At 40.1% G+C, this 25,555-nt stretch overlaps 1 protein-coding gene across 2 annotated transcripts in view; it reads left to right on the top strand.

Moving 5' to 3' along the window:
* The window catches only part of myo1ea (myosin IEa), a 49,330-nt gene that overhangs the window by 6,000 nt on the left and 17,775 nt on the right, over positions 1-25,555 (top strand). For both annotated transcript variants that reach the window (XM_069174138.1, XM_069174137.1), the window contains exons 2-13: positions 9,291-9,434; positions 10,461-10,550; positions 11,379-11,473; positions 15,847-15,934; positions 17,487-17,576; positions 18,637-18,768; positions 19,060-19,194; positions 19,479-19,611; positions 22,936-23,132; positions 23,252-23,332; positions 23,877-23,963; positions 24,049-24,132. In XM_069174138.1, coding sequence (XP_069030239.1) covers positions 9,291-9,434; positions 10,461-10,550; positions 11,379-11,473; positions 15,847-15,934; positions 17,487-17,576; positions 18,637-18,768; positions 19,060-19,194; positions 19,479-19,611; positions 22,936-23,132; positions 23,252-23,332; positions 23,877-23,963; positions 24,049-24,132 — 1,356 coding nt within the window. The remainder of the gene's footprint in view (positions 1-9,290; positions 9,435-10,460; positions 10,551-11,378; positions 11,474-15,846; positions 15,935-17,486; positions 17,577-18,636; positions 18,769-19,059; positions 19,195-19,478; positions 19,612-22,935; positions 23,133-23,251; positions 23,333-23,876; positions 23,964-24,048; positions 24,133-25,555) is intronic.

Here is a 25,555-nt window from a genome sequence, read left to right as displayed (position 1 = left end):
TAGGATAGATGCTGGTTTGGATATTACTGATTGAAACTTAAGATCAAGTTGTGGCACAAGGCATGGCTATGAATTAGTTTCCACTGCAGATAGTTTGTTTACGTTTAACCACTAATAAGGCTACTTGAAAAAGAAATCGCAGCACTTTCTGACATGTCTCTTGTCTAGGATTTCAGCCGAGTTCCACCCTAAACCACATGGTCTTTGATATTCTATTTTATTGGCACCCTTACTGCTGTTGTCATGTATTTATGAGACTGATTCAATTTGAGATGCTTAAAATCAGCAGCTAACATGTTTCCATAGTTTTATTGTACTTGGAAGAAGGAAAGTGCTGCCACTGAAAAGTTGGGACTTTGTGTAGCTCAGTTTGAGATGCATTAGAAGTCATACAGTATCTGTTTACACTTGATCATTATGTCCTTGTTCTGTGGGAGGTGCCGTGTTCTGTCCTGCCCTGCAGGCCCAGCATTGTAATGCCATCAAAACCAGCCACTGCTCATGTTTCCAAATCCTTGCAGAAAGATATATTTCTTGTATTATTCCCTTGCATGTGACCTCAAGCAGCTCAGATCCATAACAGCGTAAGAAATCATGGAAACTCAAGGCAGGCCTGTTAAGTTGCATTATTTATGTTGGTGTCCCAATTGCATCCAAGTGGCCGCTGTCATCTTTCAAGCTGTGAAGTGCAAAGATGACCCCACCATCTTCTGCTGCATGTGCAGGTGTGGATCATCTACAGAAAAACGTACATTCAGAATAACTCACATTTCCAAACATTTCATGTTTCCGCTGAATGCGCTATTCAGTGTGCCTGTATCTCCAAGCCTTTGCATTCACAGCAACTTATTATTACCACCATATACAAATAATTTCCAGGTCAGCTTTGATTGGAGAGGCAATACTTCACCAAACTCTCGTGAGTCTTGGCTTGTCTCGCTGCAGTGACTGCTTTGCTGCTCCTCTGTGTGTTTGGCAGTGACTCCAACAGAGGCTGCTGGCCTGGCTGTGATTTATAGCTTAAAGAGGAATGCCAAACATTTTAAGACTGAACAAATTGTTATATGTCTGTGTCCCAGTCCATGTGTTTGTATTTATACCACTTCTTCATTAAGTTAGATGTCAGAGACACTTAAATAAGCACTGTCACAGTGATGTCCGAGGCTTCTTCAAGTGAATGTGGAGCGATGAAGTGCTATAAGTTGGCATATAGCTATTCAACTTATGTTAACAGGTATGAACAAAAATTTAATTTTTTGTTGTTGGTTTTACTCACAATTTTCACATAATATTCTCTCAAAACAACCATCAAACACAAACACTTACAAAAAGAGACACAAAGGAATGACTGTCTCTAACTTCAAGCTGGGTTGCAGCTCATTTCAATAGTAAATATTGATTAACACCAGTCTCCCCCGTTTTCAGTTTAGAGTAAATTAACTTTTCCTCAAAGAATAAATTAACTCAGAGAAATGAAAGCTGGTTGCGTCAGTTTCGGTCTACACCTCAATCAGAGGTTGTTGACTTGGAGAGATATGCTTAAATCTGCTGTTATTTCCCAATAACATCCAATATTGATTCTAAACTGATGCTACAACAAACTGTCCATTGCTTTTATTTCAGTATTGCTATTCCACAAATTTACGATTTAACTTTTTCTGGCAATTCCCAGTTGAATCTCTAATGCTGGACAAAGCAGAGCGATGGATTTATGCTGTCAGTGATATTCAATAAGGAAAGTAAGATTACATTTTTTTTTTTTTAAAGTTAGCAGTTTATTCCCAAAGTGAATCATGTGAGGCTAGAGGCTTTATATTTCTCCATATAACCAGAACAGACGTTACGGACGTTTCGCCTCAGTCTGTTGGCAGGTGAAGTGACAGGTTGCCTCCTCTCATCCTTCTCTGTGTTGTGTCGAACCAACCGTGACTGCATGTTGGCCACAGCACTGCAAAATGTGGATTCACTACGAACAAACAAACATTTGTTAGTCTTTAACTCTTTGATCTGTAATGCAGCAGCAGAACCTGGATTTATCTTGGACAGCTACCAGACAAAATGAAAATCTATGTTTGTAATGTGTCTGTTTTTGTAAGTGTGTCTTTAGACTCTAAAGACACACTGGACACTCTAAAGTTTAGAGTGTCCAGACTTACAACCTTGTGAACAGTCTCAGTTTAGAGGGCGGGAGGCAGCAACAGTTTTCTGCTCTGTGTAATTCAGTGTGGATTTACTCTTTAATCAGGTTTCAGCCTCATCTGTACTTTTCAACTTCACTTTATGAGTGTGTGTGTTGTATACAGGACTCGGTGCGACCTTAATGAGCATCCATCCCTCAGATGTTCAGACCGGATCAGACTGTCTCACACTGTGGGTCATTGCTCCTCTGACACCACACACACTTTGCTGCGTCTACTGAGTGTATACCCTGTGTTTCATCATTGTTTATTTTCTGCCGCTACCTTGGAAAGGCCAGTGATCTCAGTCAGCAGTTTTACCCGCATCTGGCCCGATTACACACAGTGAGTGATTTTGGACAAAGTGCAAACGTAAGCAACAGAGACCAGGTGCAAATGCTGTTTAGAGAGTAATACCCCCTTAAGCTCTGTTTAGTTTAGATTAAACCAGATATGTTTTGGATCCTGACAAGAGATCTGGGAAAAACATCAACCCACACATTGCCAGCGTGAATGTGTGTTGGAGCTATTCCCTGACTTCTTTTGGTCCAGTTCCAGAGTGGACAGTCTTGGTAGCAGTACAGCCCTTCTAGTAGTTTGAAATAATATCCAGTAATAGTACTCGACAATTTAGTGACTCCCAACATTAATATCCAATGTTCAGTCTTCTTTGTTTTTGTATGTGTCAGACCTTGTACTGCTAATTATATCTACTGTATGTGTGCATGTACAGTTCTTTACAGCATACCATTTTCTGAAGCATTCTATAATGTGATGCTTCTGCACCTGTGACATTTCAGGAACTTTAGCAATTTCTGCAATGCCTCCAGAAAATGTCTTTAAATATGGCACAAACATTCACTTTGATTCAAGGCTGAACTGATTTGAATTTGGCAGTCAAAGGTCAAAGGTCATGGTGATTTTGTTTGTGGCCACAACTCAACCATTCATTTGAAAATTTGGACAAAACTTCACAGATATGTTTCATAGGATAAAAAAAATAAGTGATGACATTTTATATCCAAAAGGTCAAAGGTCAACTTGACTGTATCAACATAATGTTATTATGTTGTGTGGAAACACGTTTTCTGGCCATAATTCAACACCTTTACTCAGGAGCAGAAGGGTAGACTATGATAATATTTCACATTTGGTCAGATACTGAATTGGTGACACTAATCTTAACTTAACTTTACTTTGTCAAGCAAATTAAGTCAAGATTCAGTGTTCATTATGATAGACTGGATATCACAAGCAGTTCTTTGTGCATTGAATTTCAAACTGGACTGACATGAACTGCTGGCTGTAGCTGCCTTGAAGTCTGGAGATCACAAAAAATCCTTATGGTATACTTTGGAAAATGATTGCCAGTAGCATAAAGAATACATGATTTGCAGTTAGTGGGTTAAAACACACAAAACCACTAGTATGGTGCTTGAAGCCTGTTCAGCCTGCTTTCTGCACCAACACTAATATCTTTCTGTCAGAATATCATGTGTGCAGATTTGTTGGTGGTCACGCCACACTGTGATCTCCAGCAGGCATCAGGGAAGTACTGCAGTAATATCTCAGAACGGCCTCAGATGAGGTTGTAGCTGAAACTGAGCTGAGCATCTCATGACAAATGTATCTGCTGTGGACGAAAAAAGATCAGTGACCTGTTATTGATGTGATAACAAGTTTCCAGTCTGGTGTTTTCAGTTATGATGGGTAGGTGACCCTTTTCAACATTTGTACCACAGGTTGGGTCATTGATGATTTAAAAAAAAATGCCTTACTTGTTGCAGAGCCCATTAGAAACATTACAAAATGTTTGTCCAATTTATAAAATCCCTCTAGCTTCAGGTTACCAAAACAAAATTAATTCCATCGGCCCGGGAGTCTCTATGAAATCTCTTTGGACTCCATCATGACTGGAATTATCCTTAATTTGTGCTATAATTTGTGACATGTTTACCAAATTAACTTATTTGGGTCTTTTTGACTTCCCCATCAGGCTTTTCTTCCACAGTAATCCTTGTCCTGATAATAATGGACATCACACCTGAGTCACTGCTGCTGCTTTTTCTCAATCAAACCAAATACAAAGTTCTATCTCGTATGTGTATATGGTTAAAGGTGTTAGGTGTAGAGAGTCTTTATAATCACATTTTTTGAACATGATATTGTAAGGCAGCATTGACTTTAGAAATCAGGCCAAGTAAACTGGTACACAGCGGCACTGCTAATCTAATACCTGAGGGCTTATGAGATGTGGGGTCTCTCCTAAAGCAGTCTGCTTTCAGGCCAAAAGTCTTAAGTCATATCCACTAAAATGCTTTGGCCATTTTCCTGCAGTCACATTTAGTACGTGACCTACAGTATTAGTCCGCCTTGCAGCACTAAGAAGGCTGTTTTTAATCTAGATTTAGCTTCAGAGGCTTCAAAGAACATCCTGCAGTTTGTGCTTTACTTCATTAAAAATGCTTTTTCTAATCAGATGAAGACAACCAGGAGTGATTCTGTACAGAAACTCAACTGTTTTGTGGTATAACGGGCCTCCATATTTTACTTCTTAGTCATGTGCTTGTATCAAAGTTGCACCATTTCTCCAGACTTTCAGCACAGAGCGATAAACGACTATCGTTGCTTCTTATTTTAGAAGAGAGGAAAATGGCTTTGGTCTAGATTTGGCCCACAGGGCTGAGCAGAAACTTTATCCTAACACATGGTGGACTGTGTGTCAAACTCTGGCGTGGAAAAGGAAAATGGCACAGAAGGAAGAAATGAGGGGAAAAGTGCCGCTTATGATACTGAATCAAACCCAGCCATTTCCTGTACCCTGAGCCAGAGCTGCTCAGCACTCTCCATATATGGTAATGGTATTTGCATGGAGGGAAAGCCTGGGCTTATGGATCAGGACTGGTGTTGGAATTCTTTTGTATCCGCTTCTGGGAAAAGTTCTGGTTCCGTTTTGGTTTTGGATGATCTGATTGATTATATTTGATGAGAGGAAACTAAAATGCTGTCTTCTCTGGTTTTCTTCCTTTAAACAACTGTTGCTATATTATTGATAAAAATATCATTTAGATCCTCTTATCACCATGTTATCCTGTTGTCATATCTCATTTATTTACTGCATCTGTGTGTTGCTGTGCTCAGAGGGAAGTCTGCGGTTCCATGATGATGGTGTTGTTATGGCCACTATAGAATCCTCATTGTGTACCAGATGTCCCTTGTGTGTTTGTGTGTGTGTGTGTGTGTGTGTGTGTGTGTGTGTGTCTATATTTGCACACCACAGACCTACAATAACTCAGATTTCCTTTAATCTGAGCTCACAACAGTTTGTATAATAAAACCTATTTTAGGCAATCGTCAGAAAATATGTCCCATTATATTGGTTGTGCCTTGTTTCAAACCAAAACTTACATTTGTTGTGTAACCAGTGCAACATCTATACAATATGAAACTCCTCTTAAAAGCATTATTAAGGTTGTATTGAAATTATACATCACAGTGACTATAGCTTTAAAAAAATAAATACAGGAGTAAGGGAGCTGCTGATAACTCACTCTGTTATGCTTGTTTGATTACTGTGTCAGACACATGACAAGAAAGTTCAGAATTCTTTAAAACACTTATGTAAAGGGTAATGTCTGCATTAATATCTGCTCTTGGTACAAAGTATTACAACGCTTGTAGTTTTTTTTGTGTCTGGATTTAAACCAGTGGAACAGTTAAAATTTTTAGATCATTTCATGTTCATTAATTGTTTCTGATTGAAGACTTGGCACAGAACAGATCAATTTGTACAGGAAGTGACCGTTCAACCAAACAGCTCTACTGCAATCAACTGAGTATAATGACCCTGAACACCTGGCTGCTGTGCTGCTGAGTGGCCAGCAGCAGAGGAGTGTGATTGTTTCAGGCACCTCCCTGATGTCTTTGTGTGTATGCATGCAACCCTCCTCCCTTGTGCAACTCCTCCCTCAGTCCACTGCAGTAAGTCAGGATATTTTCTCAGTCCACTTGCCTCATTAAACAGAGCCTGAGTCAAAACAGATGAAACAATCCTCCAAATATTTGATATTTATTGTACCTCCTACGTCTCCAGCTTATTACCTCTCCCTTCTTGAATCGGCACGCTTTCATTCCAGACATAGCAGAGAAGTTAAATACAGCATGTTCAATTATTTTCATTTTGTGGTTGGGTCAGCACTCTCTCGCATCTGCTTCCCTGCTGAAGAAAAGTTTTTTTTTTTTTTATCTTTCAAACTACTACTTTTGATAGGTAGATGGTAGCCAAATTAATTCTAAAAAGAACATTTGAGTTTATCAGTATACAAAACATGAATACAGTAAAAGCTTCTTGGGCTGGTTCTGCACATTATTGAGTAATTTCAGATAAAGAAAGTCTGCGCGGAAGAATTAGCCTCACCGTGTTGGTAATAATGATACTGCATATCTGTATATATATATATGACTAGGTTATGGGCTTTTCTTGCAGGATAGTGCCCTAAAACATAGGGCCATGTAGGCTCATCATGTGCCTTGGTTCCCTCGAAATAAGGAATGAATGATAATGAATCTGCCCAGGAGGCATTGAGATCCAATAGCTCAGACCTCATTTGGAGGTGGACTGGGACGCATGTGGCCACATTTCTTTGACAGTGTGTACGCTAGCGTGTTGGACTTTGAAGGATCTCCTACCCAACTGGCATCCTTTGAATAAGTATAAGTACATAGTCAATAATACAGTCAACAATAAGAAGAAGCTAATTGAGTGGTTTTTTTTCATTGTCAAGCATCAGAGGGCCAGTAGGACTCCCTCCTTGTATTTGTAGAGCACTTATTGGAACAGTGTAGCGATTGTTCAGGTGTGCATCTGTCTTCTTCTTCTTCTTCTCAGCATAATAGTGAATTGTGACCAGGTGGAGCATTTTTGCCATCTACTCCTGTGTTATAGAGTCCTTATCTTCTAGCTGTGTGTCATTCAAAAGGTCCTTCCTTTAAATGTGTGCACTGGACTGAGTGCTTTAAGGACCCTGAGATTACATCTAATGCCTTGTTGAAAATGTTATGAATGACGGACTCTGTTCTTGGTAGACCTTTGAAGGATCACACTGGAACAGTCCTTTGTTGGATTTGGCGACGAAACATCATAGAAATGCAGCCTGCTAAAGAAGCATCCTTGAGATTAAGAAACATTCAACTGTTTTGGTTTCCTCTTCATCACTTTTCATTTTCACAAGTGAGACACATTCTAATGCTAAGTATAAGCTGACGTCCTAAAACTGTCCATTTGTGATCCGATCAGCCAAAAGATGCTTATGGCAGATGTGAACAGGGTCATAAAGAAGGCTGGTCCGAAGAAGTGGCTCAGGATCTACAGCTACAATGTTATAGTCCTTTCCCTTTTCCCTTTTGCCTGTAACTCTCTTGTTAAACATACTATTTGCTTTGTATAACACAGTATTGGATAATATTGAATGTGATATTTAATATTGTCATTCAGTGTGTCCATATTTTGATTCTACACTCTCCACTTGTCTATTCTGTATGAGAAAACACGAAGAAAAGGAATTTCTTTTGATGTTTCCCTATTTTCCCCTTTTAACAGAGTTTTCCCCTTTTTTCCAATGGGAGGAATTTAAGTGTTGGAACTGATACAGGTTTTAGAGCTCTGTAAGTTAAATTTGTGATTTTGTGTCAGAGAAGCTAAAATGACTTTAAAATAGATTTTTGGTGTGCTGCTTTGTGTTTTCCACCCCGGATGTTTGTTGCGTTGATTCCCCTGTTACTCTTTATGTCTGCCTTCTTCACAACAACTACTTAAACTCAGATGTTTAGATTCCCCCTGTAGGAAGTGTTTTTGTCCCTGAGAGTGACATCACCGTATCATCACTAATAAGGAAATAGGTCAGCATCTCTCTGCTGCATCCAAAAAACTGCAACACACCTTAATCTGTGTGATCTGAAGAATTAATCAAGCAACAATTTACTGCTTCCCTCCGAAGGGAAAACACCCGCTGAATTAGGCTGAAGGGCTGTTAACATTCCTCGCCATCTCCCGTGCTATAACCGAGTCTGTAAAGTGGTTTTAATTTTGCTGTTGTAAAGAATAAAGTCACCCTGGAGGATATTAAATGCTTCTGGCCCTCCTCCTTGACATAGTAATTTACAGTTAATTACTGAAAGCACAATGACTTTCCACTGCTTTATTTTGTGCTGTACTGTTACTTTGTGGTCTGTCATATCACCAGTTGCTAGTTTTGTTTCATTTAATGTAAACCAACTGTATTTACTGACTTCTATTCGTAGTTTTTGGTGTTTAAAGAGTGAACCTTTCCATTAACAACCATAGTATTCAGTGGAAACTATGTCTACATCTATACACTTTTGCTCCAAATATCTGGCTGTAGTAATATCACTGAGTGAGTGATTTATTTCCTCTGACTGTTGTTTAGATTGCAGCTCGGCTCCTTCCTCTCCCCATACTTCCCCACTAAAGAGGGAGGAAATCAAGAGTTAACTTGTGCATTAATGACTGTTCTGGATGCCCTTTGTAGATTTGAGTGGTTCTCCATCCAGGAGAAAGAGACTCACTCCTCACAACACATTGTGACCCTCGTCCACAGTAGCCAGACAATACTGACTCATAGCACATGATGAATGACCTCAGTTCTCCGGAGACTCGCTCAGCTAAAAGAAAAACAGGGTTGTCGGGAGAAACCAGAGTATTAGGATGTGGGCAAAAGTTAGGTCGGAGCATCTTTAACACTTGGACAAATAACACAAAGCACTTCTGGGAATCTGACCTTCCACTACTTCTAAGTAAACATGTCTCACCGTGTTGCTCGAATCAGAAAATGTGCCCACTTTGAGCTTTTTGTTGGAGTAATAATAACCGTTTTCCTCTCGGCTCTCATTTTGTCTGATTACCTCAGCAGTGTGATAAAACCACACTACCTCAGCCTTCTGAGTGTGCTTAAAAGCCACAGTTCATTTACTCTAGCAGGGCATTTGTGTGACCCTGATGTGAGACTCTCGATTTGTCCATGGCATCTCATTGTGTCTTTCTGAGTGAACTAACAATTGTACACTGTGTGTGTGTGTATGTGTGTTTTGTTGCAGGGGAGCCGGGGCCACTACCGGTACCACTGGCAGAGCCACAATGTCAAACACAGCGGAGTGGATGACATGGTGCTGCTCAGCAAGATCAATGAGGACGCCATCGTGGACAACCTCAAGAAAAGATACATGGATGACTACATCTTTGTATCCTTTGCTCACATTTGCAGTTCACAGCCCAGTGAGGAATAGCTGAGCCCGTCTCATCCCTGCTATTCCCAGAAGAGCTGAATGGTCATTCACTGTGACATATTAGCAGTGAGTAATAGGTCAGTGTTGGAAGGTGACACATTCCCCGAGAGTCGGCCATGAGCAGGGGGGAAAGGGCCTCTTTGTACGTACCCTCACCCAAAACTAAAACTCCTGCTCTTGCACCAAAGTCAGACTTAGTTATGTAGTTTTGTCTCACTGTGTTGCAAAATGTGAAAGAAAAGGTGTAAGCAGTAACGTATTACATAATGGAGAAATCAATTTAAATCAGAGCATTGCTGCTCTCTTGTAACTGTCTCAGGGATTTAAAATGATGTGCTCAGAAGAATCCTTTTCATACACTTTAACGCACAAATGCTTGATTCAGGTTTTTAAAGTGCAGCTGTGGCCACGCGCACACGTAAGCTGTTCATGACGTGAAATGAGATGAATGAATGAATGAATGAATAACGGCTTTGAGAAGAAATGCTGAATGTTCTCAAAGCAGCTCATTACATAAACTTCATCCACGCTCTGGCAGCGCTCGGGATTATGAAGTTCAGTAAATGCTGGCAGTTTTAGTTTCGACAGCTCTGAGTCAGGCCTTTGATTTTGGTCAATAAATAGCCGTAACTGTGAGGTCTCCCTGCCAAGGCTGTAGGTCACTGTGGGCCACCCACAATAGCAGCTTTATTTGCCTGAAGCGCCGTTTTGGCTTCAGTGCATAAAACCTCACAGTGTTACATGGCCGGTCTATTCTCTGTCATTTGTAAGCACTGGATACTTATTTAGGCTCAGGCCTGATCACCAAATACTGCACTGCTGCACTGTTGCACTCTCTTGACATCATGGCAGCCAAAGATGAAATCATTTCTGTCCTACACAGTTTTATTATTTCAAAGAGGTGATTGTAATGTGGTATTATTTGTTATTTACAGATGTATTTGTCTTACCTGTGTAATCTTTAACACATAATGTCAACAGACATACATCGGTCCTGTGCTCATTTCTGTCAACCCCTTCAAACAGATGCCGTACTTTGGGGATAAAGAAATTGAGATGTATCAAGGCGCAGTAAGTAGATCTTAGCTAATTTTAAAGGATGTGTGATACTTTAACTTATAAACAAACACATTTTAGAATCACTAATGTGTGATGGCAGTATCTGAGGGTTTAAAATGGTCACAGTCTGAAAGACAAAGGCTTTTGAAAGGAAATGGGTTAGATGCTGTGCAAACTTTCCAGCATACTAGTGCAGATGTTGCTGTCAGAAACTTGACTCTACCATTGAGGAAGCTTGGCAGCACCTTCACAGAACAGCCTGTTCAAGTCTGCCTCCTCTGTTGGCCGGCCTGTTGAGAGTGTTCTTCTCCTTAAGCCAGGAACACACTGAAAGGCTTTTAAAAGTCCGACAGACTGTGAAAACACTCAGCGTCACACATGCCAAATTTAACAGTTGACTTTTTCAGATTACATTTGTGCACGAGTGCACTGGGTTTTGTTTGCATAATTAGCTGATTCAAACTCCAGGGGAAAGTTCAGATTAGTTTCAGAAATTGTTTGTAGTAATCACAAAAGCACCACTTAACAAAAACATTATAAGAAGGCAAACGATAGTGACAGCAAAGGTGATTATTGATTAGAAAGCAAGTAGTTCTAATCATGTTTCAATGGTTTACATGTACTGGATCATCAACAGTGATTGAACATCCCCATAGAAAGTGGCAAATTTTCTTTTATGAGCAATTTATTGTTGGTTTTGGTCTTTTCATTAGATTTGTTTTCAATTTTAAAAGAAATTACAGTGTCACCAGACATGTAATTTATTTTTAGGATTCACTAGGACTCTGTTGCATTATATGAAAGCTGTTTGACCAATAACTTTCTTTTATTGACTCTCAGGCTCAGTATGAAAACCCTCCTCACATCTACGCTCTGGCAGATAACATGTACAGGAACATGATGATTGATCGTGAGAATCAATGTGTCATCATCAGGTAAGACTATGACATTCTTATCATTTCATTCTCTGCCTTCTTTGTGGCCATCAAATTATGTAACAGAACCTTTTGAAAGAGCAGCACTTTTTTAAATTAAATTCTCGCAATAATATGATTTAATAGGATTGTTTTGAAATTGATTGGTGATAAAAGTTGAAGTTTTAGCAACTTTCAGCTCTTTATTTCTGTGTTGAATGTCCCGGATGTGAGACAAAGGCAGGCGATAGTCATCTGTGCAACGTGATCTGTGAAACCAGAAAGCTAAACTTCTCCAGGCCATGATAATAAACGGGAGGAGAACAGACCGAACAGGTTCTACCACATCATTTAGCGCAGCTGACTGACTGACAGCAACGTGTTTCTTTGGTGTTTTTCCATCATGTTATTTTCAGCTTCAATGATGTGCAAATTAGGGAAAAAAACATTTCTAATGCCCAAACAGGAGAACAATGTGTATTTAACAGCTGGATCTGGCCTCTGTTAACTCAGGATGTGAGATAGAAACAACGCAGCTGTTACAGCGGCTATTTTTGAAGAACTTCCTAGTTTAAAAAATTTTTTAAAAAAAAGACCACCTGCATGATTTCTGTCTCAGACTCGCTTGCTGCCAGGATTTTTAGTGACATTTTCGGTGCTTTTACAGTCTGTTTTTGTTTGTTGTTGAATGTTTTGGAGCTACAAAGCTGCAGAGAGAAAAGTGTGGTGTCATGGTTGGGGCTTTATCCTATGCTGCAGTCATCTGAGCAGCGTGGTTACTATAGTGCTTACCTCATGATGAATGACCCCTGCTTCAGCACTTTCGTCCTGTTGTTTGGACAGCCAGCACTTGCTCATTCAGTTTCCAGCATAAAAGCTCTGAGGTGGATTTCATGATCGACTAAATCAGCAAACAAAAGCATGGAAGTGGTTTTTATGATGAACCAGGTCTCTGTAAACAAAGGTTGCTGTGAACTGCTGGCCACGCAGTGTGGTCAGCACCGGCCTGTGTTAACGCTTTTTCACATTTACTAAGAAAATGTGTGAAATGACGGCGAGAGAAATTCAGCATGAAGGGATTGAGCGGCAGTAAGTTTTCTTGCTAATCGGTCATCATGTGACTGGCTCTCTTTTGACATCTGGATCCAATATGAAAAGGCTGAATTGGAGCAGCAACAGTATGTCATTGATGTTATCAGATTGAGATTTCCAATTGAACTATTACATTGAATTCGGCTCGTGACATTTTTTTCCAAGACTTTTTTCATTGAAGAACCGCTCGCTTCACATCTGCTCCACCATAAATCACACCTGCTTTGTGAGAAATACATGACCTCTCAGATTTTTTGGCAGTTTTATACGATTTTGTGGCTTGAATTTCAGTCTTTCAGTCGACATGTCACAAGAGCAACAGCTCCTTAAAACTAATCCCACAAAAAGCAGACAGTTGAGTATTTGAGTCTTATTCCCATGATTGCTTTCTTTTATAAATAATTATCTGTGAGCTGATTTCCACACATGCCTGTGCCTTTCTTTTCACAGGTGCCACCAGAGCAAGTTGCTGCTATAATTAGACCAGTGTGAAAAATTAAAATTTAGGATGTTATTTACAGCGCCCGGCATCATACACTTAGGTGAACACTGTATTAAATTCAGGCTTTTTCATTCACATTAAATTTTACCTGCAATTTCCCGCCTAAATTAACCTGCTGTATTATGACCATTTGAAGCAGTCTTGTCATTGGGTGGCACATCATCGTACTTTTGACCTTCTGATAATGTCCCTTTGGTTTGAACATGTAAAACCTCCATTATATAAAAATAACTAGGTTTGCACATCAATCATCCACTTCTGTTTAAGGAATAAATCTATCCTGATGCAAGAAAAATAATGAAACAAGGCTCGATTATATATTTTTGTATAAATAAACAAAGGCCAACAACTACAGCCCATGTCGGTCTCACTATCTGTTCACTCACCAATTTTTATCTTGAATGTTTTTATTTTTATATAACAAAATGATCTTACCTGTGATCTGAATTGAAGAGTCCACTTCTGAATCTTTTAATCTTTTAAGCACATCTCATGGCCTTCGTTTAGTGACCGCGGATAGATTAGCTATCATCACATGACCAATTTATGGAACTTGTTATATGTAATAACACTTGGTCACATGGGGAGGGAGATGGTAACTGCTGTGTCTGTTGGAGTCACATGTGTGATGTGACCTCCTTGATTTGTCAACTGACTTTTGGTCAATGACTGTGACTCAAGCTAATTAACGAGAGCTGATGTTGTCACAGTTGCTACTTACCCCATTCATTCTGTCTTTTGTTCATGATGTAGCTGCACTTTTCTCCTTCCTCTCCAAGGAACTGAGGACAGCAACGACAGTTAGTTTAGGCTGAACGGACAATTGGTTGTGGTAGTTTGAAATGGCCCGCTTGGAAGCTCAGATATGGTATCATGATGAAGTGTCAGACACCTGAATCCCACTGGCTTCTGAGGCAGGTCAGCAAAGACTGAACTTCATCATGTATGTAAAATTAAAATATAAGGAAGTGAGGATAGCATATGGACTGAACACATGTGCTGCCAAACATATATTACAATAGATTACCCTCTTTGAAATCCCAGATGATATCAGTGTTCCTTAGACAATTCAAGCACACAACCAAAGATCATCAGACACAAAACCTCAGAAGTGTACAGACGTTATTCAATCACTAAATTGTTTAACCGAATGGTTGTGTATGATTAAAGTTTTTGACCTTAAAACACAAAGGCTCCGAAGCCTTGATTACATAAAGAAGTAGATGTTTTAAAGGCCCTGGGAACACAACACTCTCATATTATCACACAAGGAATGTTCTTGTACAGACTGCAACATACAACCACAACTAGTTCTGTGGGATTGCAGTAAACGCCTTATTAGATTCAAAACCACCCAAACTAAAACTCAGTGGTGACTGTGCATCTTTCCCACAGCTCAAGTCAGTAATCATTTATGAAAGTTAATATTTAAACCTCCCTGCCCCTGCAGTGCATTGGAGTAACTCTTGTCCTTGTTTGATTAATAAATGTCTGCGGAAGTTAACAATGCTTTCAGCATCTAAACTCCACAACAATGAGTCCTGCTCTTTTGGAGGCTCAAAATAGGACTCAAACTCCCGCTGCTGCTTATGCTGAAAATAAGTCTTCAGAGGGAAAACTTGCAGGAGAAACAATACTTTCAGAATGAGATCAGAAAGTGTATCTGACATTAAAAGTTACACTAAAAATGAGCTGATCAGCTTCTTGTTTACTTGACTCCTAGCCATGCAGTGATGAAGCCCAGACAATGCTGAGGGATCTGGTGCAGACCAGGAGGTATATAGGGGGATGGGTACAACCATATAGAGGCTGCTGTGTAGTAGAGTTGCTCCCATGACTTCCTCTGGCAGCCTCTAACAGTCTGCAGCTGTGTTTCTCAGAGTCTTTACGAATTTGACTCTACTTTAAGGCCCAGAAAGAAAAAACAGACTCCATCGTCATCTGCCGCCAAACCACATATGTTAAAATAAGTATGACCCTGGCAAAGTGAATGGCAAGGAGGAAAATAGACAAGTGTGGGGTGAGGAAAAGAGACCAGGGAAAAAAATATGTAAACAAAGCAGAATAAATGTTCTTACTACTGTAGCATTTATCTGCCCTGATGTGCTAGAGTCCGTCACTCAGCCTCTGAGTTGAAATGTGCTTCTAGTTGCACCAAACACAATTTGGTTGATACCGTAAACAGAGTTTATACAAACAAAATCTGCAGCTGGGACTTAACCTGTTTATTCAACAGATTCAGAGTGACTTGCTTTGGTGGAAACACACTCACACAAATGCAAACACTAACGCATACGTAAACCTCCAGGTTGGTAAACTGCAATAATCTTTACCCATTTTAAGTTAACATTAACTTCATGAATATGGTCACAAGTTTATTTAAATCAGGATTTTGATTATTTGTATGAAGAATTTGTTCAGTCCAGCCTGTAAGTATTTGCACAGTTGTATATCTTCTGTTTTTCAGGCTCCATGGTTTTGCAGTTTCAATTTCAAATGAAATTATGGATATTACATTAAAGTCTCTGTTTTTGTAACGAATGTCAGGATCAGTCGTGCAGAGAAGCTTTTTTGTAGCCCGGGCAAATAACAACTGTTGCTTTTTGAGACTGAAAATCCACATGCAGCTCTCATAACTTTCCGGTTCTCCCCACTGAATGGATAAAATATCATACAACAACACTGCATCTGCACACACATCTGAGCTGTGATCAGGTGTCCAATGCTGTCAGGTGCAGTTTTGTCTCAGAGGCTCTTATAGCATGCAAAACACGTGCTTAAGTTTTTATCTGTTTTTCAGTGGAGAGAGCGGAGCAGGCAAGACTGTGGCAGCCAAATATATCATGGGCTACATCTCCAGAGTGTCAGGGGGTGGACCCAGAGTACAGGTGAGAGGAGCTGCTTTTTCTCCATCAGGACAGTATGTAAAAGATGCATGAAATGCTTGAGATGCTTAAGTGTACAGATCGAATGATAACTCTCAGGGCCTTTTGTCTTCAAGAAAAATGAGCGTGTTTTGTAACAATTGCTGCATACATGCATGAAATCAACCTGTTACTACTTCATTCCTGCACTTATTCATTGCTCAGCCCCCCAATCCTTGTTTCACCATCCTCATCCTTTATACCCTATTATCAGCCCATCAGCAGCCTCTTATTCACCGAGCCCCCCTTCAGCCATCTGGCAGCTCCCCTAAACCAGCAGATGTCCAGTTCCTAAGCTCGATAAAGATCTAAAGTTTGATGAGAAAATGCTTGCACCATGATGGCAGTGGGATTTTTATATTTAATCCACACAGAACTGCTTCCACCAAGGCAACATTGGAAATCATTTTTTAATTTAACAGTGGAGCTGCTAGTCTGACTGGTTCAACTAAATTCCACATGTTATACCTATACAGCATTATTGTTTGTGTGTTCAGAGTTGCGAGTCACAGTATTAAAATCAAAAGCAAGCTATTAAAATTATTTACATGGTTCTCTTTGTTTAAACAAATGTGGCCGCTTCAATGGATACACACGCATATATAAGCATACTTAACAATTTGTCTCCTCCGCCTCTTCCAGCTCCGTGTTCAGCATCGCTCCTCATTCCCATTGTTCCCTTCAGCTTTGCACAAAGCATTCTTATGAAATGTGTGGACGGTGTGTGTTCACACATGTGTGAAAATAGTTTTGAACGGATAATAAATCCCTGCCACTCACATGTCTGTTTAGCTGTCTGAGAATTACCACTTTTTAATCATATCTGTTAATATTCATCAACAGTTATTCACAGTTATTTAAGTAAACATGTGTTTTAACATCTTGAGACCATGTTGGAAAAAGATAATAATGCTTGGCAGGGGCTGTCTCGGAGCAGTAAAATAACTGTACGGATGTCTGAGTGTGTAAAGTGCGGTGTGAATCTTTTCCTTTCATTCAGCACTAAGTTTAGGAACAACAAAAAATTCCCAGAAATACCGCATAACTTCTTGAAGGATATCTCTGTCTGCTGTGCAGATTTAAAACTCATGTGTTTCTGACACACACATGGCTCACTGGAAAGATAATGTCCTCCAGACTTTGTGTGTCTGTCTGTAGATGCACATATCTGTGTGTGTGTGTGTGTGTGTGTGTGTGTGTGTGTGTGTGTGTGTGTGTGTGTGTGTGTGTGTGTGTGTGTGTGTGTGTGAGAGAGAGAGAGAGTGAGTCAGTGTGTGTGAGAGTGTGAGAGTGTGTGAGTGTGTGTGTGTGTGTGTGTGTGTGTGTGTGAGTGTGTGTGTGTGAGTGTGTGTGAGTGAGTGAGTGAGTGTGTGTGTGAGTGAGTGAGTGCGTGCGTGGAAAGTTTCAGAGACATAGGCACCGTCCTGTCAGTGAGGGTGTGGAGTGTGTGGTGTCTCTACCTGCTGTCTATCGTAGCTATCGTAGCTAACAGCTCACTGCGTCTGTCTCCTCGCAGCACATCAAAGCCATCATCCTGCAGTCCAACCCGCTGCTGGAGGCCTTCGGCAACGCCAAGACCGTGAGGAACAACAACTCCAGCAGATTTGTAAGGATCTCTCAGTTGGCCTTTCCCCTTTTTGTGAATCAGAGTGCTAATACAGTGGCTCGACTCATAACTGGTTCTTGTTAAACTGAGAAAACATATGAAAGTCATTTTCAAAGATTTAAAAACAGAAGCAGAAAATTGAAAAGTGGTTTTGAAAATACTCCACATCTTTTTTTCTGTACTATCTTTGCATTCTAAAATAAGGCTAAACAACTTCAGGGTATTAAAACTTACAATGCAACTGTTCAGTTGTGCCACTCGCAGAAGACTACGAACCTCGAGGGCGAGTTACTGCGGGATCATTTGAGGACTCAACTTTTTTGTGGCACACCTTTGGCTCCAAGTCGAGAGTTTAGCAAACAAAAATTTACAGTAACGGCTTTTTTGTCTGTTTTCTGTTTTATTGCATGAGGCAGCAAACCTCATGTGTGTCCTGGTTAACCAGAAAGCACTGTAAGGACACACTGTAGAGAAAGACACACATGCACAACCACTGAGGCACGTCCTCTACCGCTTACCAAGAAACTTTGTCAGCAAGGACGTAAAAATGAAAGTGAGCTTGTTTTATTTTAGAAAATGTATTTCCTCAGAGTTTATTGGGTAAATGTTGAAGTTTGCATCCAAAGCAGATACTAAAAATATATTTTTAGATCCAGTTGTGGCCTGAGATTACTAGTTTTGGATAAATAGTGTCTCTGTTCAGCTTTGGCTCAACTTGACTGGAACAGATATTACATTGCAAGCTCTTTTGGAGACAACAGCAAGACAAAAAGCAGGATCAGATTTTTATATTTTTATAAATGTGTACATACACACACTCACTCACACACTCACTCACACTCTCACTCACTCACACACACACTCTCACACACACACACACACACACACACACACACACACACACACACACACACACACACACACACACACACACACACACACCATGAGCAACCCTTGAAGAGTCAGGTGTCAGTATTTTAGACCTTATTTCTCTGGCTTCTCAGCTTTATTGCAGCCAAGTTCAATACCTAAACAAAAAAAATGTGCTTTGATCCATCAGGGGAAATACTTTGAGATCCAGTTCAGCTCCGGTGGTGAACCAGATGGAGGGAAAATCTCCAACTTCCTTCTGGAGAAGTCACGTGTCGTCATGAGGAATCCTGGAGAAAGGAGTTTCCATATTTTTTATCAGGTGAGACTTATTTTCTGAGCTGAAGAGTGAATGGGACACATTTGACTCGTGAAAAGGGTCCGTGAGGGAATTTCAGGACACATTGGATTCAACGTGCCATTTGGCCGCAGGCAGAAGGTCAACCTGTTTTTATTGTGCACGGTTCCTGGAAAAAATTTGGTAGTTCAGTTAATTTCAATCACAGATGAGCACAGAAAATATATAAAAATAACACTACACATAAGAAATATTTATAAAAGCATATCTTTCCCAGTTGCGCACACAATCCGTCACGTGCTTTTTGCTCTACAGTTGATAGAAGGAGCCAGTGGAGAGCAGAAGAGCAGCCTGGGAATCACCAGCCTGGATTACTACACTTACCTCAATCAGTCTGGTTCCTACAAAGTAGACGACATCAATGACAAGAGTGACTTCCAGGAGACAATGGTAGGTCAGATTTCCTCTGTTTAACTGGCCGCAACACCCTCAGCGGTGTTTTGTGCGTCTGTGAATCTCATACCAGCCGATGTGGGTCACGGTCTTCTCTTTACATTCCTCTCTCTCCCCCAAGCAGTCCTCTTTTGTTTTCTTTTCAACAATCTCCTCCTGTTTTTGTTTACCAGCGAGACCGCAACAGGAGTAATTAGAGGACATGAGCGAGGTACCACAGGAGTGAGTAAACCCACACCGAGGCCCCAATTTAGCAGGATTTTCTCCCTCTGTTTCCCCAGCATGCTATGGATGTGATCGGCATCTCAGCGGGGGACCGCGCCATGGTGCTCCAGATTGTGGCCGGAGTCCTGCACCTGGGAAATATCAGTTTCAAGGAATCGGGCAACTACGCTGCTGTGGAGAGTGAAGAGTGTAAGTCGGCTCACAAGACAGATGAACGCTTCTGAGTTTTCTGTGATTCACACCGAAACACCAACATGGTCACGTTAAAACTTTTATGTATTTTGGGCTATTTTTAGTTTGCTGTTAAACATTCAGCTGGGAAGGACTGACAAAAATAGACCTTTTAGGACACATTTTTATTTGTGTTGGCAATTAATTCCTGCTGTCTCTGAGTGAAAACAAATCAGTTAAGTGAGCATGAAAGGGAAAGTTAAACTGTTTAATGTTCAACGCTCTGATAACCTTTCACTCCCCTTTCAAACGGTGATGTGGCTGTTCAGCTTGACAGAAATACCTTTGTAAGTTGTAGGTTATGGGAAGCAATTTTCAGGGAATTTAAAGCACATGGTATTCAAATAAATCAAGTATCAAGTTATATCCAAACAAGACTAAAAGCCTACAATTATGCAAGCAGCTGTAATTAAGATGGTCAGTGTTAGCTGAGCTGTGCACTAACATGTTAACACTCTTCCAATGCTAATGTTCATAGACAGTCTGTTTGTGATGCTGTGCTGCTAACGTCAGCCATTGATCCTACAGTTCATCTTCTGGGGATCATGAATGTCCGTACCAAATGTTGCGCTAATTCTTAGCTATCTTTAGATATCCTCCTTGATATTAACATCAACATTAGTGAGATTCATCATGAATGTCTCCACAAAATGACACAGACGTCCATCCAGAGGATGATGAGATATCTCAGTCTGAATTAAAGTGATTTATGACCATCATTGCCGCGCAAAGAGTCACATTCCTAAAAGATACCGTTAGCCTATAACAGTATTAAAGGGTGAAGGAGCTGATGTTCAGGTTGATGCCGGGCTGTGGCAAAGCTTTTCTTTCTGAATGTCTCTCCTCTCTTCAGTGTCCTGAGCTGCCCCTCTTGGGCTGGTTTTGGAGGAGATTTCTTTCTCACCACGTTCACTCCCTAAAGTTTTATTGTGTTAATGCAGGGCTGCAGCCAGCTATCTGGACTAATCCAGGCCATGCTGGATTACCAGGAAATGCTATTATTGCAGTTTTGGACGTATTTTGTCAGAGACCGAAATTACTTGGAAAAACACTTCTCCTCCTGTCTCAATTCTCTCTTTCCTCCTCCTGTTTCAGTTTCTCCTTTCCCCCTGTCTTCTTTCTCCTTTCTCCTTATTTCTCATGCTGTCTGCATGATGCAGATGAGAGTACAGTTCCCAGGGTACAAAGCCTTGGTTTGTTCTGTGCACACGTAACAGCGGTGCTTCATAATCTCTGCCTTTCCTGTTCCCCTCGCACATATTCAGCCATACTCCTAAAATTAAACTCCACCGACATTAATGCACACTCAGCAAGGAGAGTCGGCTCCTGGCGTTATACTGAAAGGAAAGGGGAGACAAAGAATTTGGACATTATTTGGTTGGTGACAACATTATTTGATCCAAACGATGACACGCTGTTTTTCAACAACCACCTTTCCTTGTTTCACTTTGAAATATAATGTGTTAATTAGTGAGCTGTAAAGGTGCCAGTAGGCAAGTTTTATTACCTCTGGGAAGAGCCAGGCTAACTGTTTCCCCCTGTTTCCAGTCTCTATGCTAAGCTAGACAGCTGCTTTTTGTTAACATGTAGCATATTCAGGTAATGTAGCATAGAGCATGTGTAGTGTATAAGAGTTTTAAAGGCGAGATGATCTTCCAGGAAAATCTCATTGTTCCTCATTTTCCAAACAATAGCAGGGTTCCCATGTTATCGTCACGTCTTTACTGCTTCAAGATTTGCCTCGGTTTCTTTTTACACTGCAAAACCTTGACCGAAGAACCCTGAAGCAGAAGCTAAGCAGAGTCAACATTGGAGACGGGAAATGTTGAGTGGCAGGGTCGTTGGTCCCGTCACATTTTACTGGAGTGAAGCAACATGCTCTACAAACCTGTGTCCTGACAACACTGCCGCCTTTTGCTCTCAATATCCACTGCTGCTTTGACTAACAAATTTCCTGCAGGAAAGCTTGTGCTTGTATGAGCATTGTTCTCAAAATTCCTGTTCACAATGTGTAAAAGCCTCCAGACCACAGTATACAATCCATACCTTTCCTGCCCAACACAAAGAATAACTTTTCTTCATGATTTAAGCAGGCGCATGGTCAGTCACACCCTAATGTCCCAAAAGGGGAGCTACTGCAGTGGTCTGATGCATTCCCAGACACAGTGAGTCTGGAGGCCTGAGAGCTATTTCCTTTTAGGGGAAGTGAGTCACAGTAATGAGGCAGGGAGGGGTCCTCAGGGGACAATATCAACGCCAGGTCGTGGCAAATGATCTGTAGCGTGTTAAATACTTTTTTAAAGATTTAGCCCTATTCTTCTATTTTGAAGTTCAAAGCTCTGAATTTTGTACAGAAGGTGCAGCTGTAGAGTCGCCACAGTTTTATGGCCTTACACCACAGTTACATTCATTGGGCTTATGAGTACAACCTTTTCAAATTCGTCAGATTCACTACTGATTGATAAGAATAACTGCAGTACAAAAGATAGATATAAGCCCTGGATTTGCTGCTGCGGTCTCTTGCTAAGGTCACATGAGGCTACCTTTCCAATGAGTCCAGTTCTGCATATTCATTTGCATACTTAGGTTCATAGAAATGTCTCTTGTATTTCAGAGCAGGACCTGTTACTAACGTTTTGCTTTGTTTCTTACTTTGTCATAACAGAGCAATAGCAGCCTAATACACCATAACAGTATGAAATACAACGATTATATTAATTTTATTAATCTGCTGTTTATTTTCTTGAGTAATAAGTAAATCAATAAAATGTCAGGAAATGGTAATTACAATTTCTTAGTGTTTTTGGTGATATCATCAAATGTGTTGTTTTATCAAACTCACTCCCAAATTCAAAGATATTCAATTTAAAATGATATAAGACAGAGAAAAGCAGCAAGTCATCCTACTTTTTGAAATTTTTGTGAAAAAAAAGCCTTTTAAGACTGACTCACTGATAAATACATTCATGGTCTGAGCTCTAAAAGAGGGCTTTAATGTCAGTGATTGCAAAAATACACATTTACACACTCAAAGTACCAAATTGCCAAACTGTTAGTGATGTTGGTGACATTATTATTGTTACATATTGCAACAAGCTGTTTTCTGTATTTAACTTCATGCCAAAGTATGTTCACTGTCCTGTGCTAACATCCAGTCATACATTTCTTATAATCAGTTTAGTCTGGACAAAAAACCAACAAACACAGATTGAGAGGAAAACAAACTTTTATAAAGTTACCTGCTTTTTCTTATTCGCTCCTTTCTCTCCTGTCTTTTCATAGTTTTAGCCTTTCCTGCGTTTCTGCTGGGAATTGACCAGAACCGTCTGAAGGAGAAACTGACGAGCCGAAAGATGGACAGTAAGTGGGGAAATGCAGTGGAGTCTATTGACGTGACGCTGAACGTGGAGCAGGCGTGTTACACGCGTGACGCTCTCTCCAAAGCCCTGCATTCACGTGTGTTTGACTACCTGGTCGAGGTGAGTTTACATATTTTGTCTTGCTTTAAAATTCATAAATATACAAAATTGCCAAAGATTGTAAAACTATGACAGCCTGTAATAAACATATTTGGGTAACAGTGATCCTTTGATTTCAGTCTATCAACAAAGCCATGGTGAAGGATCATCAGGAGTTAAATATCGGCGTATTGGACATTTATGGATTTGAAATTTTCCAAGTAAGTGTTTTTGGCGGGTTTGGAAGCTGACACATGGCTGCTGGAATTTTTATTCAGCAGCAACACATAAATTAGATTAACTGGTATTAACATTGAGCATTTAAACAGATTTAACACAAAGGATAACACTAATTCATAAAGTATGTGGATTAAGTCCCATCTCCTGATTGAGACAGCAGACTTCAACATGCTTTTCTAATCTGATTACTTGTTTGTTTTGTTTGTTTAATACGAGGTCCTGGACTTGTTGACAGGATTGAACAAACTAGATGGAAGTGTTTTTGTAATATTTGGTTTGCAAAGACCTCTGGATTCTGTATCTGCTCCTACAGCTTTATCTGTCTGTCAGATTAAAGGTTTTCCTTCTATAAACAATGTCGGAAAAGGTCAGCTTGGTGGCCGCAGGTCAATAGACAGGAAGATGCAAACCACCGTCACTTACAGTTCAGGTTGAACAAAGCCCACTGAGCTTACAGGATATCCGTACTCCACTGAAGATAGAGCTCATTAGTATGGATTTGATTAACTGTGTTGCTTTCATCAGAAAAATGGATTCGAACAGTTCTGCATCAACTTTGTGAATGAGAAGCTACAGCAGATATTCATTGAGCTGACTCTCAAGGCAGAGCAGGTAATGTTTCTCTCTTCTTTTTTTTAATTTTATTTCCTGCTCCTCTGGATGTTTTTTGTTCTGACTCTCTTTTCATGTCTTGTAGGAGGAGTATGTGCAGGAGGGCATCAAGTGGACTCAGATAGAGTACTTCAACAACAAGATCGTATGCGATCTCATCGAAAGCAAAGTAAATGACTTGATTTTATTATGTCATAAACAACATACAAAACACACAATTATTTCCAAAAAGAATTAGAAACAGAAGAAAATATACTGATTCAGACCATCACAGAAAATACATTAAAAAAGATTTTCTGAACAATATGACCAGACAGTCAATCAAACTTCTTTGAAATGAATTGGTATTATAAATTATTTATTTAATAACTGTTAGAAAAATCACTCAGAGGCTTGATTCAAAATCAAACACATCGGACATTTATTCTTGCAAGAAGGAGCAAAATACATGTACACTCAAAGAAGGATGTCCAGCATTGCTCAACGTCACTCCTCCGTAGGGCAGTGTGACAAACAGTTGACAGTCACCCCCATTCCCTTTGTATCTGCTTTTGTATGGTAATACTGAGTTGGTTGTAGGTCACAAGATAAGGACACAGGGGAGTCATAAATTAGATGTGGAAAGTAAAACAAAAGAAACGTTCTGGAGCCACTTGCAAATAAGATGAGAAACTTTCCGGAGCCACATGCAAATAAGAGGAATATATAGAAACTTTCTGGAGCCACATGAAAATAACATGAAACAATCTTATTTTCTTTCCATCAATAACAAACAGGCTAAAGGCTGAAAACATAAACCGGGATAAACGAGGATTAGATCAGTCATAATTTTTTCATGATAAACAGTTGTTGGTTTTATTTCCTAATATTGTAAACTGAGTTCCACAACTGCCTGCCAAGTTTCTGCTGTGTTGCCATGACTCGCAGCTTAATATCCTCCAACGTGCCGACATGTCTTTTAATTTGATTTATCTGTCCTACCGAGAGGTCTAATCCATGAAATCCACAACAAGGGCTTTAAAACAAGCCTCCATCTGAGAGGAGCGGGGGATCTGTATCGGTGCCTGTCAGTTCAGTTCTTCGGTTAATCCATTGACAAGTTCAAATGTGTCCTTTTAACACTGTTCTCTGAGACACTGTTTCCACTGTTTCTACTGTGGAGTCTGAAGTCCGCTGATCAGCTGTGGACATAATGGAGCCAAACAGGGCAGAGTGTGAGAGTCATGTTTAAGAAAGGCCGTGCTTAAGCAGCTCCACCGTTAGATTTAGATTTATATCATTTTTCAAATGCTTAGTTGATGTGGAAAAGTTTCTTCATGATCAGTTTTATATCACAAATATGATTTAATAAATGCAGTATGATTTATTATAGTAGCTGGAACCAACCTTTCTGTGATAATTCATCATGTCAAAAGCAAAATGGCTGCAAATAATCATTGTCATTATCAAATAATCAATTTTTGGATTATAAAATGTATGAAAACGTCCTTTTAATATGAAAATCAAACCCCTAAAACACCATGCAGATCCCAAAGCTATTCAATTGAGTCTTATAAAACAATCACACAACCAACAAGTGCTCATAAGTGCAG

Source organism: Embiotoca jacksoni, unplaced genomic scaffold, assembly GCF_022577435.1.
Source record: "Embiotoca jacksoni isolate LCO1_2020_lvr unplaced genomic scaffold, fEmbJac1.0.p SCAF_6, whole genome shotgun sequence".
In the NCBI taxonomy this organism is placed as follows: Eukaryota; Metazoa; Chordata; class Actinopteri; family Embiotocidae; genus Embiotoca; species Embiotoca jacksoni.
The sequence above is the reverse complement of the archived record's forward strand: the minus strand, read 5'-3'. Positions and strand labels throughout refer to the sequence as shown.